We start from the raw sequence: 15,205 nt of genomic DNA, 5'->3' as shown, positions 1-15,205 counted from the left end.
TTTTATCTGATAATTTTTATGTTTTCTCTTTTAATGTTTTTCTCTTATAGTATGGTAGTTTATATCTGATTTGATTGACAAAAGTTTTTGCTTTCCCTGATATGTTTATGTTTACTATACTTTAATGAATTGTTAATGATATTTTTCAGGTATTGATTTTTTTCAGGGGGAGAAAAATTCTCATATTAAGAGGGAGTTAACTGGAGTTTAACTGAGAAATTGAGTTTGATATCATTTTGTCCATAAAGGCAAAAAGGGGATATTGAAAGGAAATATAATTTTCGTATTAAATTTATTTCACAAGATTAATTTTTCCTTGTTGATATGATTTTGAATATTTAAATATGGTTTTGTCTTTCTAGATAATGTGATAACTAATGTGATAATTATGTTAAGATTTTTATGATATGATATCTTTGTTTAAAAAGAGTGTTTCCAATAAAACTCTTACTTTTCATATTGTGTAGGTTTCTTTGTTGATAAACTTTATGGCTATAAATAAGAGGATTCATCTCATCCAAAAAAGGGTGATTTACACATAAGCACATACATACTCTTGCACCTTTGCACTCCATAAAATTTAGAAGAAAACAATCTACAAGGTTGATACTGATCGAAGAATGATGTATCCACGTGTTGCTGTGATTGTTGAAGACATCTGCAGAGAACAACTGTGAAGGCGTTGGCTGTAGATTTTTTTTGTTGCTCCAGTTTTGACATCATATTTTGCTTCCTTATATATTGTTTTAATATGATTCTTTGTTTTAGGAAGCATTTGATTTTCTTAATGTGTTGAGGAAATTGGTTTTTGATTAAAATCAATAGTGATAGTTTTTGTATAAACTCATTGGTTTTCTAGTGATTATTTTTACCCTGAGTCACCACGCAAATATTGATACTTGTGCAAAATTTATTTTGTTCCATCGTATTTACTTAAAGACAATTTGTGTTACAAACTTATATATTTCGCTACATGTTGTCTGAAATGTTGTAACATTTAACATTTAATTCTGATAAACACATATAATATTCATTTATGGGAGCAAGAAAAAAAATGCTACGAGGACAAAGATATGCTGCCTGCTATCGTGATCATTAAAAAAATTGATTTATTCATTGTTGTATTTAAGTATTTCCAATCTTAAAAATTCGATTCTAAAATTTATTTGTTAGAAATCTGATCAAATTGACCGATACAGGGAGAAATTATATTGATTTTGGATAAATGGTGTTAACAATGAAAAATTTTGGTTCAATTTATACGAGGTTTGAACAGTAATGGAATTTCTACCCGAATAAAATACTCCTAGAAGAAGTCTGTGGTTTGGGCATGTATAATTGTATTGGTCTGAAAATCAAGTTTTTCAAAGAAATTTTGGGAAAAAAAATACTATATTTCAAGAAATTGATCTTCTTGGTATACAAATATTAGAACGAGTTTTTCTGAAGAGAAAATAAAACCTTTCTATCAACATTTTTTTACGAGGAAGACAATCCGTTTATGACACCAGCAAACGGCAGTTAACAATGAAATAGCTTCAGTGTGGCAATAGCCTACAGGTCGGGCAGAACCACTTTCCTTTAAACCTCGTCTCTGGTGTGAGGCCGACGCAGGCATAATGAAACCATTCACCCCCTTGGCACTGTCAACAAAACCCAAGAGTGAAAAATGTACACATGTAAGTCCATTTCAATTTTAACAAGTAATGGCAAATATTTACACCCAAATTATTCCCACCCTTCGTTCAATATATTTAAACCATGCCTTGAGTACATTACACCAAAAGAATATATTTCGGTAATGTAGCAACGATTCATGGAAGCTGCCAACCTCTTCTAACAGGCATTCAAGAATTATTGGTCCCATTTCTAAGACTAAATGATCCAAACAGGAAAGAAAAGACTATTTTTGAACAAGTTCAGGGAAAAGAGGAGAAAAAGAAGGGAAAATAAACTTACATTTTCATTGTCACAAGCAATCATGTCACCAAAAGAAACCTGCACAACAAGTATTATTTCAGTAGTGCTTCATACAACATTGTGTTAATTCTGAAGCAGGCACTCAAACTAGAAATCGGGGATACGGAAGTCAGGACCTGATGACAAACACAGTAAGTAGGTTCATTTGGATCAATGGGTTGATCTAGCTCAACCGCAGAAGCAAATTCTTTCTTAAGGCTGCCAGGAGGCGGCATGAGATCCAAACCTCTGTTGCGCTCCCTGTCCCAATCCTTATCCCTGTAATCAATCCTTTTTGATTGAGGAGTTCCGTGGAACCTACGCTTTTCATTTTTAGGAACTAAAGGTAATGGAGGAAGCACAGCCAATTCATCTGGTGCTATTTTACCTTCTGCAAAAATTATTATGGACATGATCCATCATCAATATAATTATTTTGGCAAGCTATGCTAGAAACAGGCATGTTGGCTAACTAGCTCACACCCACCTTGTTGGGCTTAGAAACTACACACGCATAGACATAAGCTCACACAATTTGTTGGTCCATAAAGGGCTGACATTACCGTTGGGTAATAAGTACCATTCAGAATAAAAACTTCCTAGACCTTTTAGTAGAAAAGTAATATCTAGTTGTTTTCGAAGCAATACACCATGTTAAAATCCACAACAAAGAACTTGTCAAACTCAGAAATCCACAACAAAGAATATCATGTGATCTTGGAAATCCACAATAAAGAACTTGTCAAACTTTTACAAGCCATAGGGCCCCGGCTAAATTTACTAAAGAAATAACTATCAAGCTGTTTTCCAAACTAGAACACACTATATCAAAATCCCCAGGAGTACCTTGTTTCAGATCTTCCGCAAAGTTGTTCAGATCCTCATCAAGACGTCTTACGTGACTGTCAATCTGTTGGAAAGTCGCAAATAATAAAAATTTATCACCTTCCCTAATATATAGACATGGCCACAACAGATAGCAGGCTGACTCCTTCCTTAATTCACCACACAAAACCAAGAAACAAGAAGCCAACGAAAAGCTTGCCTTTTTCCAGTGTCCAAACATGGGACCAAGATAAAGAGAGAAAACACATATAGAAGTGACAAAAGGAGCCAAAGCTTGTTGAAAATGGTATTTCACTGAGCAAGCAGAAGTGACCGAAAAATGCAGTTAAACATCAAACACTTCTCAAATGTTTTCCGAGCAAGTTCAATTCATATAGAACCGACCTTGTCAAACAGACAAAACACTTAACAAGCATCATTAACTGAGTTAAAAGGTTTATTATCATCAAAACCAAAGGTGAAATATTTCATCTGACAGGGTAAAAGAATGGATTCAGACACAACTACTTTGCAAGTCAATTAAAACATTGAACGCAGAAAATAAACAAAATGAATGGCAAAGAAACCTTCCGCACGATACTAGTAATCAATGCAACAATGGCAAATATATATAGAAGGGCTTACAAGGTCATGAGCTTGTCGAGCCAGTAAAACCTTCTCAGTGCAAAGGCTGAGGGCATTGTCCTGGTTCACCTCAATCTCCTTTCGAAGCTTTTCAAAAATCTTATCCTCATCATCCTCTTCCACCTCCTTGTTTTTCCTCCACATAGAGTTCACCTGAGATGCCAACCCCAGAGAGTACTTGGTTTGTTGCCTCGTGTGAGTTATCATAGCTTAAATGAGAACACTCAGATACAGAGACAATGTTAGTCATTTTTCATATAATAGCTTTAGTGCAGCAACATCAGCAATCGATCATGCAAAAGAAGCAAACACTAACATATACTACATCAAATAATAGCAGCTAAACCTTGGGAGCGTTCATCAAGTTCTCGAATGGTGTTAAGAAGTCTCTGCAACTCCCCCGGAAGTGTGCTAGAATCTTTCATTAAATATCCAAAAAACAACAAATAATCAACATCACCCTCTATAATTTAACCAACACCGCGATTATATAGAAATGAAAAGCTCACACTCTACATAGTCGTCCACAAAAACCCCTGTCCTCGCAATAGCCATCTCTTAAAAAAGATCGTTTCGCTCGCTAACCAATCCGCTTCCTCTGCAGTTTAACAGCACACTGAATGAGGTAGAAAAATATAGAAATTGACCAAATTTTAAACTTCCCAGATGGCAATTGAGCTACACATGTTTTAAGCTTCACTTACCATAACGCTAGGACTTCCATTATTTGAAAAATACAGCAACGAATAATAAAAAATAAGACAATTATTCTCATGCATATATTACTTCAAAATGAATCCAAGATTGATATATCTACCACTTCGGGCTTCGAAATTTGAGGCGTTCGCATGGAGGTGGACGAGGAATCGACTGCCGGAGTTGCAGAATATTCGGAGGGACGATTGATTTCTAGGGCTCGGAAGCTAGAGCGAGAACGCATGTACCAAAATTGATTTGGGATTTTCGTAAAATTATTCTTCAACCCCGCTGCCTTGTAATGTTTTAAAAATATTTATTTACTTTCTTAAAAGGACTCAAATACCCTTCATTAAGAAAATGATTAAAAAAAATTTAATCTGTTTTTTAAAAAAATTAAGTTTCTTCAAGATTGAAAGTTTGTCTGGTCAGTTTGTGTGTGCTACTTGGTTTGCAATTTAAGAACAATGATGAATTGTAGTTGCATCCAACCTGCATTTGCCCCTTCATTCCCCATTCTCAGCTTACTTACTTAATCCTTAATACTTTCACAATTATCCTTTTGTATACAATCGGACTTATTGATTTGGTTAATCAGGCTTTTGTTTTCAGCTTTGACTTCTTCTAATGATTAAGAAAGCTTCGAACATTATCATGTCGTGCAATGTTTTAGTAAGATCATTTCGTGTAAATTCTTCACATTCAAAGTTAAATATCTCATATTTTGTTGTTTCCATATAAGCATCGACCATCAAGCACTGAAATTTCTCATAATCAGTTTCGTTGGATTGGATTTCTATGTTAGAAGACTCATAATCTATATCAGCACATTTTCTATTGTTTTCTTAATCAACCATTGCTTTTTTGTCCTTTTTGAACTTTGTTCTCCTTTCTTGAATATTTTATGTTTTCTCTCGGTCATCTTTCTTTGGAATGTCTTTTGATCCATGGTTAAGACAATTTGTATCATTATAGATGAATGTTTCTTTAGTTCTCATTTTTATTATGAAACTGACTTTGATTATTCTGTGTGAATCTTCCTATTTCTTTAAAACAGTGACATAGTATCATTGTTAATTTGTTCAATAGTACTTTTAGTAGACGGTTCAACAGTGACATATAAGGCTTTTGTTGGCTGATTGAATGAGGATTCTCCTTCAGTCTTTGTCTCTAGTTCAAACTCCTATGCATTCAAATCTTCAAATGTATCATGTAGTTCCACTGTGTTCAAATATTTGGATTATATTATCGCAATGGTTTTGACATCTGGGCAATTCTCTCTTAACTTTCAGAGCAATTTCCATGTTGGTGTATTTCTGTCCAACAACAAGCTAATTCAATTACCACGTTGTTAAATCTTTCATCAAAATCATTTAGAGATTGTCCTTATCTGTTGGATCTGGTTTTCTACACGCTCAAAGGCAGCGGGAGTTTTAAAAATTTTAGATCTTGACATTCAAGATGTGTTTTGCTTTGGGCGATCGTATGATTATAACTAAAACATACATAGGAGGTTAGAATCGTTATACCTTTGGTGAATTAATCACTGGACACCAACCGATCCGGTATTACAGATCTGGCTCTTGATGAATCCCTACGAACTTTCTTCAAGAGACTCCTTTCGTGTCGTCTAATCAGGTCCACGACTGAATTGTTTGATCTTCTTCCAAATTGCACTAGAAATATTGGAAGATATTTAACGTAGGAGAAGATTATTTGAGAGACGGCTCAAAAACCCTTCTCCTAAGAAGGTGGCCGATTATTTTCTTTCCTTGGGGTTGGGATTCTCGAAAATTTGGTGGTCTTGGAGGCTAGGGTTTTGACTTCTCAATCCATTTATATAATTATCCCATTACCTAATAACATAATTAACATTAATGGGCTTGATTTAATTAATTGGGCTAGTCCAACTAGTTTAATTAATTTAATCAAAGTCCATTAAAACTTTAGTTATATGGTATATTGGACTTGTACTCCTACAAGCCCATTAAACGTACTTACCACCAATTTTAATTTAATATTTAATCAACTCAACTTTTGAGCTTAATTAATTAAATATATTATAAATTCAACATTTGAATTTATTATTTAAATTATGAATTCAACTACTTGAATTTTCATCACCTTCAAAATTTAATATTTAATAAACCCAACATTTGAGTTTAATAAATTAAATTCTCAAATTTTTATAAATTCAACTCCTTGAATTTATTCTCTCAAAATTTAATTATCATAAATTCAACTCCTTGAATTTACTATAATATAAATTCAACTTCTTGAATTTATTCTCTCAACGTGAACAAACGATCCAGTGCTTGTGTGACCCTCAATGGTTCAGGGATACAGCTAGCCGTGAGTTCACAACTCTTTGTGATTCAGGATATAATTCTTTATTCGGGCTTACCCTAGTTAGCCTCATTCTTTTCATCAACACCTTGATCAAGAATGTCAGAACTCATTTCTGATTGCACCCATCGGATCATGGTAAGAGCGTCTAGTAACATCGCCCCATGATCCCCTAGGTATCACTGATAGTGCCTGCAAGAACCGGTCGATTATGATTAACGTACAGTACGGTCTCTTCATCTCATATATCCCGATCGAATCTGCAACCATTGGTTCATCGAGGGTTGCATATTAATTCGATTATAATGTGATAACTTTAATAGTGGCATCGCGTGTACTATTGGAGAACTCTTTCTCCAACGTACATCTCATACTCTGGCCAGAGATTCCATGCACTATTATTACATCATATCACATAGGATATCCACACCTGCAGGTGAGCGGTGAATCCCCGACTACAATGCACTGGCTCTTATATGTGTCGCAACTGTACCCAACCTCGCCACGTGATGACTCTCATGGAGCCGGTAAACGAGTCAAAGCACAGCCCTAGCATATAGAGCCTCAGTGTTGTCCCGAGTCGTAAGGACTAATGGTGTACAATCATAACCACGGACTTATCCTCTCGATGAATGATAACCACTTGGAAAGTCCGAGGGAGGGTTGTTCGGTATAATCATCATATGACTACCCATCTGCATGTTTGGACATCTCTATGCCCTTACCAAGAAACGCAGTATACAACATCACAGATGCTAGTCTCAAGCTCAAGCGACCTTTATCCATGTTTTAGGCGGCTGAATCGACTAGGAACGAATTTAGATTATACAATGTTTACAAACGAGTTTCAATATCGAATTACGATTCATTTGTATTAAAGTATAATCAAGGTCTTTATCTATGTTTGATAATATGTGTATACAGATAAAGAAATAACAAACCATGAAATAATGAATTATATTAAAATAAATATTGTTAATTACAACTGAGTCAATAAAATCTCTAGCCAACAGTTGGCTTGCAGAGCATCTACTCTAACAATCCTTAGAGTAACTTTTATCCGTTGAGCTCACACACCCTCTTTATCGTTCAGGTGCCGATCCTCCTTCCGTTCCATATAGGGGAAGGAAAGGCTCTCGCCCCAATTGTTAGGATCAAGCGCTTACTACTAGGTCAAAAGCTATAGTTGTTAGCCAAGACACAACTTTATTTTCTTATACTTGTGGCAGCGCAGAGTGCACCAATTGTGTACTAATGGGTACGGCTGTTAGGCCCATGAGTTCGGAGAGGTGGGTGTATATCTGCTGGTGATGTCTCATATCCATTAGACATCAGTCTTATCATTTCCCTACCATCGGCCATGTCCCCACAGAGACAATATTTTATGTTAAGATTTGGTGTCACTCTTTTACGGTCCACTTAGCCAACCAGATCAAATGACGCAATGTCAGCAGATTGATACATGATAACATCTCATACGCTTAACCCGACAAATAATATAATTGCTTTAAATATAATAATGAAGAATATTCTTTTTAGAGTTGATTTTAGAGTTGGTAGATTGGATAATAGTTTTAGATTTACTGCAAAATTATGTTATTTTGAAGTTAAAGTTATACTAAAATATTGCAACGGGTTGGAATGACCGAAGTAACCTATTTCTGTATGATATTGTGATACTCAAAAAATCCAAATGGAATGCAGAAAGAAATTATTACAATATATTATAATTAAGAAAATATTTTAAAAAATATGGATTAAAAATTAAAAGGACATGTCACATTGGGTGAGAAATCAGGTATTTAGAGATAACCGCCAAGAAAAAGGCTATACCAAGAAATTTGACATAATCTATACACTATCATCATCATTATTAAATTTGATAAATTAAGATAATTAATTTTGATGTCTAGTCTAATTTATAAAGTATAAAAAACAGTTATTTCAAGTTACACAAATTATTATATCTTATTTTTTAAAAAATATAATAAAAAGATTTCTCTAAATTTATAATTCACTTGTAAGTATCATATCTTGTAAACTTTTTTCAAAATTTTTATAATTACTAAATTATTTCTTTATTATTATCGAATTTTTAAATAATCATAACACTACAACATAAATTTTAAATAATCATATCACTACAACATAAATAATATCAAGTCATTTCTAGAATATGTTTTCGTGATATGGCTAAAGTATTCAATGTAATTTACATATATTCATAAAAATATAAAATTTTGAAATTATAGTGAGTTATTTATATGTTCATTTTAGAATATTTTTTTATCGACAATGAAAATGATGTAAGAAGTTTTCATACATTTTTTCCACATGCAATCATATTATCTGTTCTTCTAGGGGTGTAGAAAGTTTCCCTTGTGTCGATAGAACAATGACGGTGTGAGCTAGTTAATTTTTATACTTCGTCGCTGCGTTTGGTTGGGAGATAAGGTGAGTTTATGAATTTTTAATCCACTTAATCTCATGTTTGGTAGAATTTTTATTTAACCAAGTCAATCCCTCTTATGAATGATTAGGTTATATTAACTGGGATAAAATAATCACTCCTCACCCCCTAGGATTATTTATCCTACTCTTAATACATCATATTTTTCCAATTTTACCATTCTCTTAAATCCAAACTCACCACCACTTCCCTCCACCGACCGCCCTGCCGCCGGTCGACCACCGCCGGTCGTCGCCCGATGTCGCCTCCCGCTGCCGACCACCCCCTCCTCCCGCTGCCCGACCGCCGCCGCATCCGACCACCCGTTCTCCTGCCGGCCGCCCGCCTCACCGTCGGCAATCACACCGCTGGCCGACCACCACCGCCGCAAAAGTGGAAGGACAATTTCGTCAATTCATCAAAAGATTATTAATTATCACATTCTTAACAATCATATCAAATATAATATTATTTTATCATTATCTACTTCAATCATTCTTTTTATCATTTCTGTCTTAATCATTTCATAAGTTTATCCTCCAACCAAACGTAGCCACGTAAGTACACATTCACGCGGTTGGCGTGTGAATGATTAAATATTTATTGATGAGAAAGCCTCTCTCTTGTGAGAAGGTCTTACGAATCATTATCTGTGAGAAAGGTCAACCTTACCGATATTCACAATAAAAAATAATACTCTTAGTATAAAAAATAAAATTTTTTCATGGAGGACCCAAATAAGATATTCGTCTCACAAAATTCGACCCGTAAAACCATTTCACACAAGTTTTTGCTTTTATTGATTACGTGTTTTTGTTTTATCCCACATTTGATTCAAATTTTATAAAATCTTGTTTTCCGATTTCCAGATTTATTATCTTCCAACATTCACATCGTGTTAATATAATTTGAAATTGGCCGCCACATAAAGAAACATAATTTAGTTTCTTTGGTAAACAATTTTTTTTTCTAGTCGGCCCCACAAACCGGTCCCAATGACATGCATGTTCATTTCAGCCCATTTTCAGAACGCTGTATGTTTCCAGGAAGATGAAGTGCAAATATTGCAAGTTAGGAATCATTATTTGGGAGTTTACAGAGTATTGTATGTTCAGGCTTATGATCACATTCGTAATCCAAATGGACAAAAGCCCTTTCGACTTCGGTAAGTTCTTCGATCTTTATCTGAAGTGATTCTCCGATCGCGTGAGCTTCCTTTAATGGCAGATCCTCTGGAAGCTCAATGTCCACCTGCTCCCCATTCGAATGCATATGAGTAAGCCGTAATTTCACATTAACATCTATGATATTTGACGGAGGAAGCCATACAGAACAAACTGCTCAACTTACCTCCACAAAGTAAAGAACACCAAAGGTGTAAGCACGGACAGTGTCGACACGTTTTATTTGAGGATCATGTCTCAGAACAAGATAGGTAAGTTTCTGCAGCACTTCAGGAGGAGCTGATTTTCCCACCAATGAAACTACAGAAAATGATCCAACCATAATGAAGTAGCCAAAAGTGAGCACCATGCTTAAAGAATTTTTAAAAGAACCAAAATCTTTAGTGTACAAGTCCGGTTATGAATTTTCTAGGCACTCAATCAGCCTTGTACTTATTTGGCAGAGATTCTTAATGTGAATCATTAAGAAGCTTGTTAAATGTATAAAGCTATCATTGACCATTTCCCATTAGCTCGATCTTTTAGGATAGACTAGTTTCAATAGTGCCAGGGCCAAAAGCTCACAAGTTCGAAATATCGGACTAAGTTGGTCTTGATAAGTAATTTCAGAGTCTCTGTAGCTCAATACCTGACCAAAATTCAGGTATGCGCCTCATATGTTATTCTGGGCAAATATTCCAAGTCTTACACTTATATATAAGATGCCATATTAGAATGTAAAAACTATTATTGGTCCAACTCTCATGAGCTCAAACTTTTTTAAAAACGGCCTCTAACAAACTTCTGTATTTGCACCACGAAAACTTGAATGAAACCTGCCATGTATATCAAGAAACTTGCCATGAATACCAAAAACCTTGAATGGAATTTTTCTTGTCAGAAGGAAAGACAGTAACAGTAATATGGTCAAGTAATTCCTCTGCAAACAGAACAATGTGTGTGATATATATATGTATATAAAGAAGAAACCTGCATTTTCCAGAACAGTTCCTGACCAATTGAAGATTGTGTAAAGAGCCAGAAAAATAGCACCAGTAGGATCAATCCACCAATAAAACTTATCTCCAAAAACCGCAGCAATCAACCCCACCACATTTGTCACAACATCAAAGTAATGGTCCTAAAATAGTCATGTAGAGTAATCATTTAGTGAAATAATTTTCATCCTTAAAACCATTAATCGGTTTGAGAGTAGACCTTGGCATAGGCTCTAACAATATTGTTTTTAGACCTTCTGCAGTAAATCCAAAGAACAAGTTTAACTCCAGTAGCAGTAAGCATGATGACATACAACCAGATCAGTTGATCTGAACTCATCTTTTCTGTAGGCTTATCTTGAATTAGCTGTTCTAAAGCCTGCACTAACACCTGAAATCCTGAAAAATTATCAAAAATCTTAACCCTCGATACATATGTTCCTCTGCAGAATTTAATACCATAAATGCTTAAAAGAACACCTCTGTTTATACCCACCAAGAGTTGCCATTATAGCAGCAAAAATGATAATGCCGACTGGTTGAACCCTCAATTTCCCAATGGGATATTTGTAGATGTTGATGTTTTTCATTGACAAGTGGGTGATCCAAAGTATTCCTCCAGCCATAAGATCAAGCAAAGAATCCAGTGTTGAAGCTTCAATGGCCAAAGACCCACTTTTTACGGTAGCAAAAATCTGTGAAAAAAAGGTCGAATATGTCATATAACATATACTCAGTGGTGAAAAGGCAATATGACAAAATCAATTAGCATCATCAATTAGTTACTTTAAACCCAAGGAGGAAAACGTTGGCCCAATTAGAAACATTCATCGCCCTTTCATGTTCCGCCAGTTCTTGAAGTTCCAGCCGTTCATCGATGGCATTGGATGAATGTAGGGAGTCAACTTCCTCGAAGGACTTCAAGGTCGCGAATTGCCTTTCGTAGTACTCTCTCTCGCCTGAAACACACAGAACATATACAGATCCATACAGATTAATTGATCTATAAATAACTTCACCATGAATATGTTCCTTCTCAGCAGAAAATCTACCGGCTACATAGCTCAATATTGTTCCAGAAAGAAAGAACCTTTATTTTTCTACGAATTCAGAAGAACCCAAAAAAGAAACGAGATTATCAATCTAAAGAAAGAAATTAAGACACAAGCGTGGCGTGGGTACCTTGAGCTAAGGCGGGTGTTTTGGAGAAGTCAATATGAAACGGGGATTCAGGATCAAGGCCCGACTTCACCTTGTCAGGCAATTTGGACAAGAAATCACATCTCAGGGTGTTGATAGAATACCTGCTTTTCTGATGGTTCAACAAAGTTTCTGCGGGTTCTTGCTTACTCGACAACAATGGCGTCTCCGAATCCATTGTATACATCACTCAAGGCCTCAGATTCTGAAGTAGCTGTATCTATCTGAACATGGTCTCAGAATTCAGACCGCCCATTTACGGTGAACAAGAAGAAGGTCGACTTGCAAAAATCTTGGACAACTATCAATTCAATTTCCCATTCTACGTACCCGCCGAAACATGTATTTTGCTCCTCTTAATTTTTGTTATTATATGTTATAATAATCATCATTGAATAAATATATATCGATTTAAATGTTACAAGTACCCCATTGCGGACCGGTTATCAGTAGTTCAAACAAAATTAGTTCCATACAAAAAATAAATAAATAAATAAACCAGTTGTAGTCATTAAATCTACTACTATAAACGTGCAGCAGGAACTCAGCCAGATAGATATCTTTTATTTACGGATTCAATTTATATCACGTCGATTAGAAGATTCATCTCAAAAAATTTAGATCGAGAGAAGGATGTCATGGAATTTCGGGTTGATTTGAATTTTGGTTTTGTTGGCAGAAGTGGATGTGCATGAAAAGCTGAGACTTTATTGCGATTAAGGCATGGTATAGATACATTAAATGGGAGTAGGTGGGGTTTGTCTTTCACCACTCAGCGGTATCAGGATTCATTAACGAGGTACCTGACCCAGATTCCAGAATTATATATATATATATATATATATATAGTAGGTTTTTGTGAGACGGTCTTACGAATTTTTATCGATGAGACGAGTCAACTCTACCGATATTCACAATAAAAAAGTAATACTCTTAACATAAAACGTGATAATTTTTCATGGATGACCCAAATAAGAGATATGTCTCACAAAATACGACTCGTGAAACCGTCTCATATAAGTTACACACTATCTCTTTTATTTATGAATATATATATATATATATTGGTCTCTTGTGAGACGATCTCTCGAATCTTTATCTATGAGACGGGTCAACCCTATCGATATTCACAATAAAACGTAATAATTTTTCATGGATGACCCAAATAAGATATCTATCTCACAAAATACGACTCGTGAGACCGTCGCATACAAGTTTTTGCCATACAATTTAATTTAATGAAAATTTATGAAACCACGAAACGAAATTCATTAAGCATGAGTGAAAAAAAAAAATTAATTTATTCATCAAAGGGAAAATTGGTTGATCGTGTGAATATGAAGGAAAATAGAGGCGAAATTTATGTAGAAATTTAATCAGAAAAAACTAGTTATCAATTAATTTAAAGAAAATATAATTTTTATTAAACTTGATGAAGTTTTTGAATGAAGATGATTTGAAACATTTAAGTAATTTAAAATGGAGGCACCATTAAAAAGTGTGAGAGATTTGGGAAGAAAAAAAAACTGAGAAAGATTATTAACTAAAATTTGTTTTGAATCTTAAATTTTTCCAGAGATATATAATCTTCAAATCACTAACAAAATTCTTATATACTTTTACACAAAAAAAATTTAAATTATTATTTTATTTTTCATTTATCTTTATTTATTATATTTTCTTTATATTTTTATTGTTCCAGTGAAATTTTGTTTGGACTTTCCAAGCAATAGATTCTAAATTGTTAAAAATATTTCATCAATTGAATTTTTTTATTTCCCTAACAATCTCTTTTAAATTATTGATACTTCCAAGGTATAATTTTTTTTACGGAAATATTTTTTTATGACGTGAGAACCTATCGCCGCTATTTTTTAATTTGCACTGAATAAATTTTTGAACTAACGCAATAGTCTGGATGTACTGAAACAATTTTGTAATGTAAGGAATCTAGTGAAACAATTTAGCTACAAAAAGGTTTGATGAAAATGAAAAAATAAATTATGGTTTATTTTCTCATACAATAATTCGCTTTTTATTCACAAGATCAAGTACGTGAATATCATTATGTGAATATTAATAAATCATATAGTTTATTTTAAAATATTTTCTTCTAATATTCCATCGATTAAAAAAGTAATTTTGTTGTAAAGAACAAATAACAATAGTTTGTACTTAATATAATTTTGTAAAATGGAGCTTTAAGAAACAATTGAAGAAGATTAGTGTTCGGAATATATATATATTTATTATATAATTTGGGGAAAATATCAAGAATAATTTTACCTCTTCGTAATCCACAGCGCCCGGGCTTCCAAATGCTATCATTGCCGACAAATACGCTTACCTAATCTTTCAACGCGACATTTGTTCATGCCAATACGAAAGGACACATAGCTTAGTATTAATAACATAATAATTAATCGATGCCGATGAGGATATTAATTCAAAAATAGATTTTTTGTGAGACGATCTCACGAATCTTTATATATAAATGAGTCAATCATGGTCATATTTGTGGGGACCCGGACGCTAATCATCTTCTTAATCATCTTTGGGATTTAATTATCAATTAAGATAAACAGGGTCTAAATTTTTTTTTTTTTAAATGCGGAAGGTAATGGAATCAATCTATTATACAAACCAGTATAATAATACAAATCTTGTACAACATGCTTCTAGTTCAAACTAGTCTAAGGTTTAACTACTAAATTTCAAGTATTAAATCAAGTCTACAATAAATCTGGAGTCACCACTCTAAACTCGTCTTCTCTCATCATCTTCTTGACCCCGATCTTGTCCCACCTGTTGTCATGCACACATACAAACAAGACAACAGCCGGATACTCCGGTGAGAATAAATCCCAGTATAAATAATGTGTACATGCAGTTAACTGAATTAACATAAAAGTATGAATTATATC

At 34.2% G+C, this 15,205-nt stretch overlaps 2 protein-coding genes across 5 annotated transcripts; both read right to left on the bottom strand.

The window, feature by feature from the left end:
* Window positions 1-1,344: 1,344 nt before the first annotated feature.
* On the bottom strand, window positions 1,345-4,411 carry LOC142547134 (PHD finger protein ING2-like). 4 transcript variants are annotated; one of them, XM_075655247.1, is made up of 8 exons: window positions 4,216-4,411; window positions 3,939-4,027; window positions 3,776-3,847; window positions 3,430-3,638; window positions 2,806-2,869; window positions 2,097-2,350; window positions 1,960-1,998; window positions 1,345-1,643 (listed from the first exon to the last, which is right to left on the bottom strand). In XM_075655247.1, exons 2-8 carry the CDS (start codon window positions 3,982-3,984, stop codon window positions 1,539-1,541), a joined length of 789 nt encoding a protein of 262 aa, XP_075511362.1. In that variant the 5' UTR covers window positions 3,985-4,027; window positions 4,216-4,411; the 3' UTR covers window positions 1,345-1,538. The 4 variants fall into 4 exon arrangements, with proteins under 4 accessions (XP_075511362.1, XP_075511363.1, XP_075511361.1 ...); XM_075655248.1 differs by having other exon boundaries at window positions 4,241-4,411; XM_075655246.1 differs by having other exon boundaries at window positions 3,939-4,045; window positions 4,247-4,411.
* Window positions 4,412-9,927: 5,516 nt separating this feature from the next.
* Window positions 9,928-12,683, bottom strand: LOC142547133 (metal tolerance protein 4-like). Its single transcript, XM_075655244.1, has 7 exons — window positions 12,264-12,683; window positions 11,868-12,040; window positions 11,578-11,776; window positions 11,302-11,480; window positions 11,074-11,224; window positions 10,271-10,404; window positions 9,928-10,171 (listed from the first exon to the last, which is right to left on the bottom strand). The coding sequence occupies exons 1-7, from the start codon at window positions 12,466-12,468 to the stop codon at window positions 9,992-9,994; spliced, it is 1,221 nt and encodes a 406-aa protein (XP_075511359.1). The 5' UTR covers window positions 12,469-12,683; the 3' UTR covers window positions 9,928-9,991.
* Window positions 12,684-15,205: the final 2,522 nt, after the last annotated feature.

This window comes from Primulina tabacum, chromosome 5, assembly GCF_025594145.1.
Source record: "Primulina tabacum isolate GXHZ01 chromosome 5, ASM2559414v2, whole genome shotgun sequence".
Taxonomy (NCBI): domain Eukaryota; kingdom Viridiplantae; phylum Streptophyta; class Magnoliopsida; order Lamiales; family Gesneriaceae; genus Primulina; species Primulina tabacum.
This window is presented reverse-complemented; position numbering and strand designations above follow the sequence as displayed.

Excerpts from the sequence above, each read along its gene's own strand:
- LOC142547134 (XM_075655247.1), bottom strand. The coding sequence starts at position 3,984 with ATGGCTATTGCGAGGACAGGGGTTTTTGTGGACGACTATGTAGAGT. Across the intron at positions 3,639-3,775 it reads ACTTGATGAACGCTCCCAAG|CTATGATAACTCACACGAGG; the intron begins GTTTAGCTGCTA and ends TTCTCATTTAAG. Across the intron at positions 2,351-2,805 it reads TGCGGAAGATCTGAAACAAG|AAGGTAAAATAGCACCAGAT; the intron begins GTACTCCTGGGG and ends TAATTTTTGCAG.
- LOC142547133 (XM_075655244.1), bottom strand. The coding sequence starts at position 12,468 with ATGTATACAATGGATTCGGAGACGCCATTGTTGTCGAGTAAGCAAGAA. Across the intron at positions 11,777-11,867 it reads TTTTCCTCCTTGGGTTTAAA|ATTTTTGCTACCGTAAAAAG; the intron begins GTAACTAATTGA and ends TTTTTTTCACAG. Across the intron at positions 10,405-11,073 it reads AACTGTTCTGGAAAATGCAG|TTTCATTGGTGGGAAAATCA; the intron begins GTTTCTTCTTTA and ends CATTTTCTGTAG.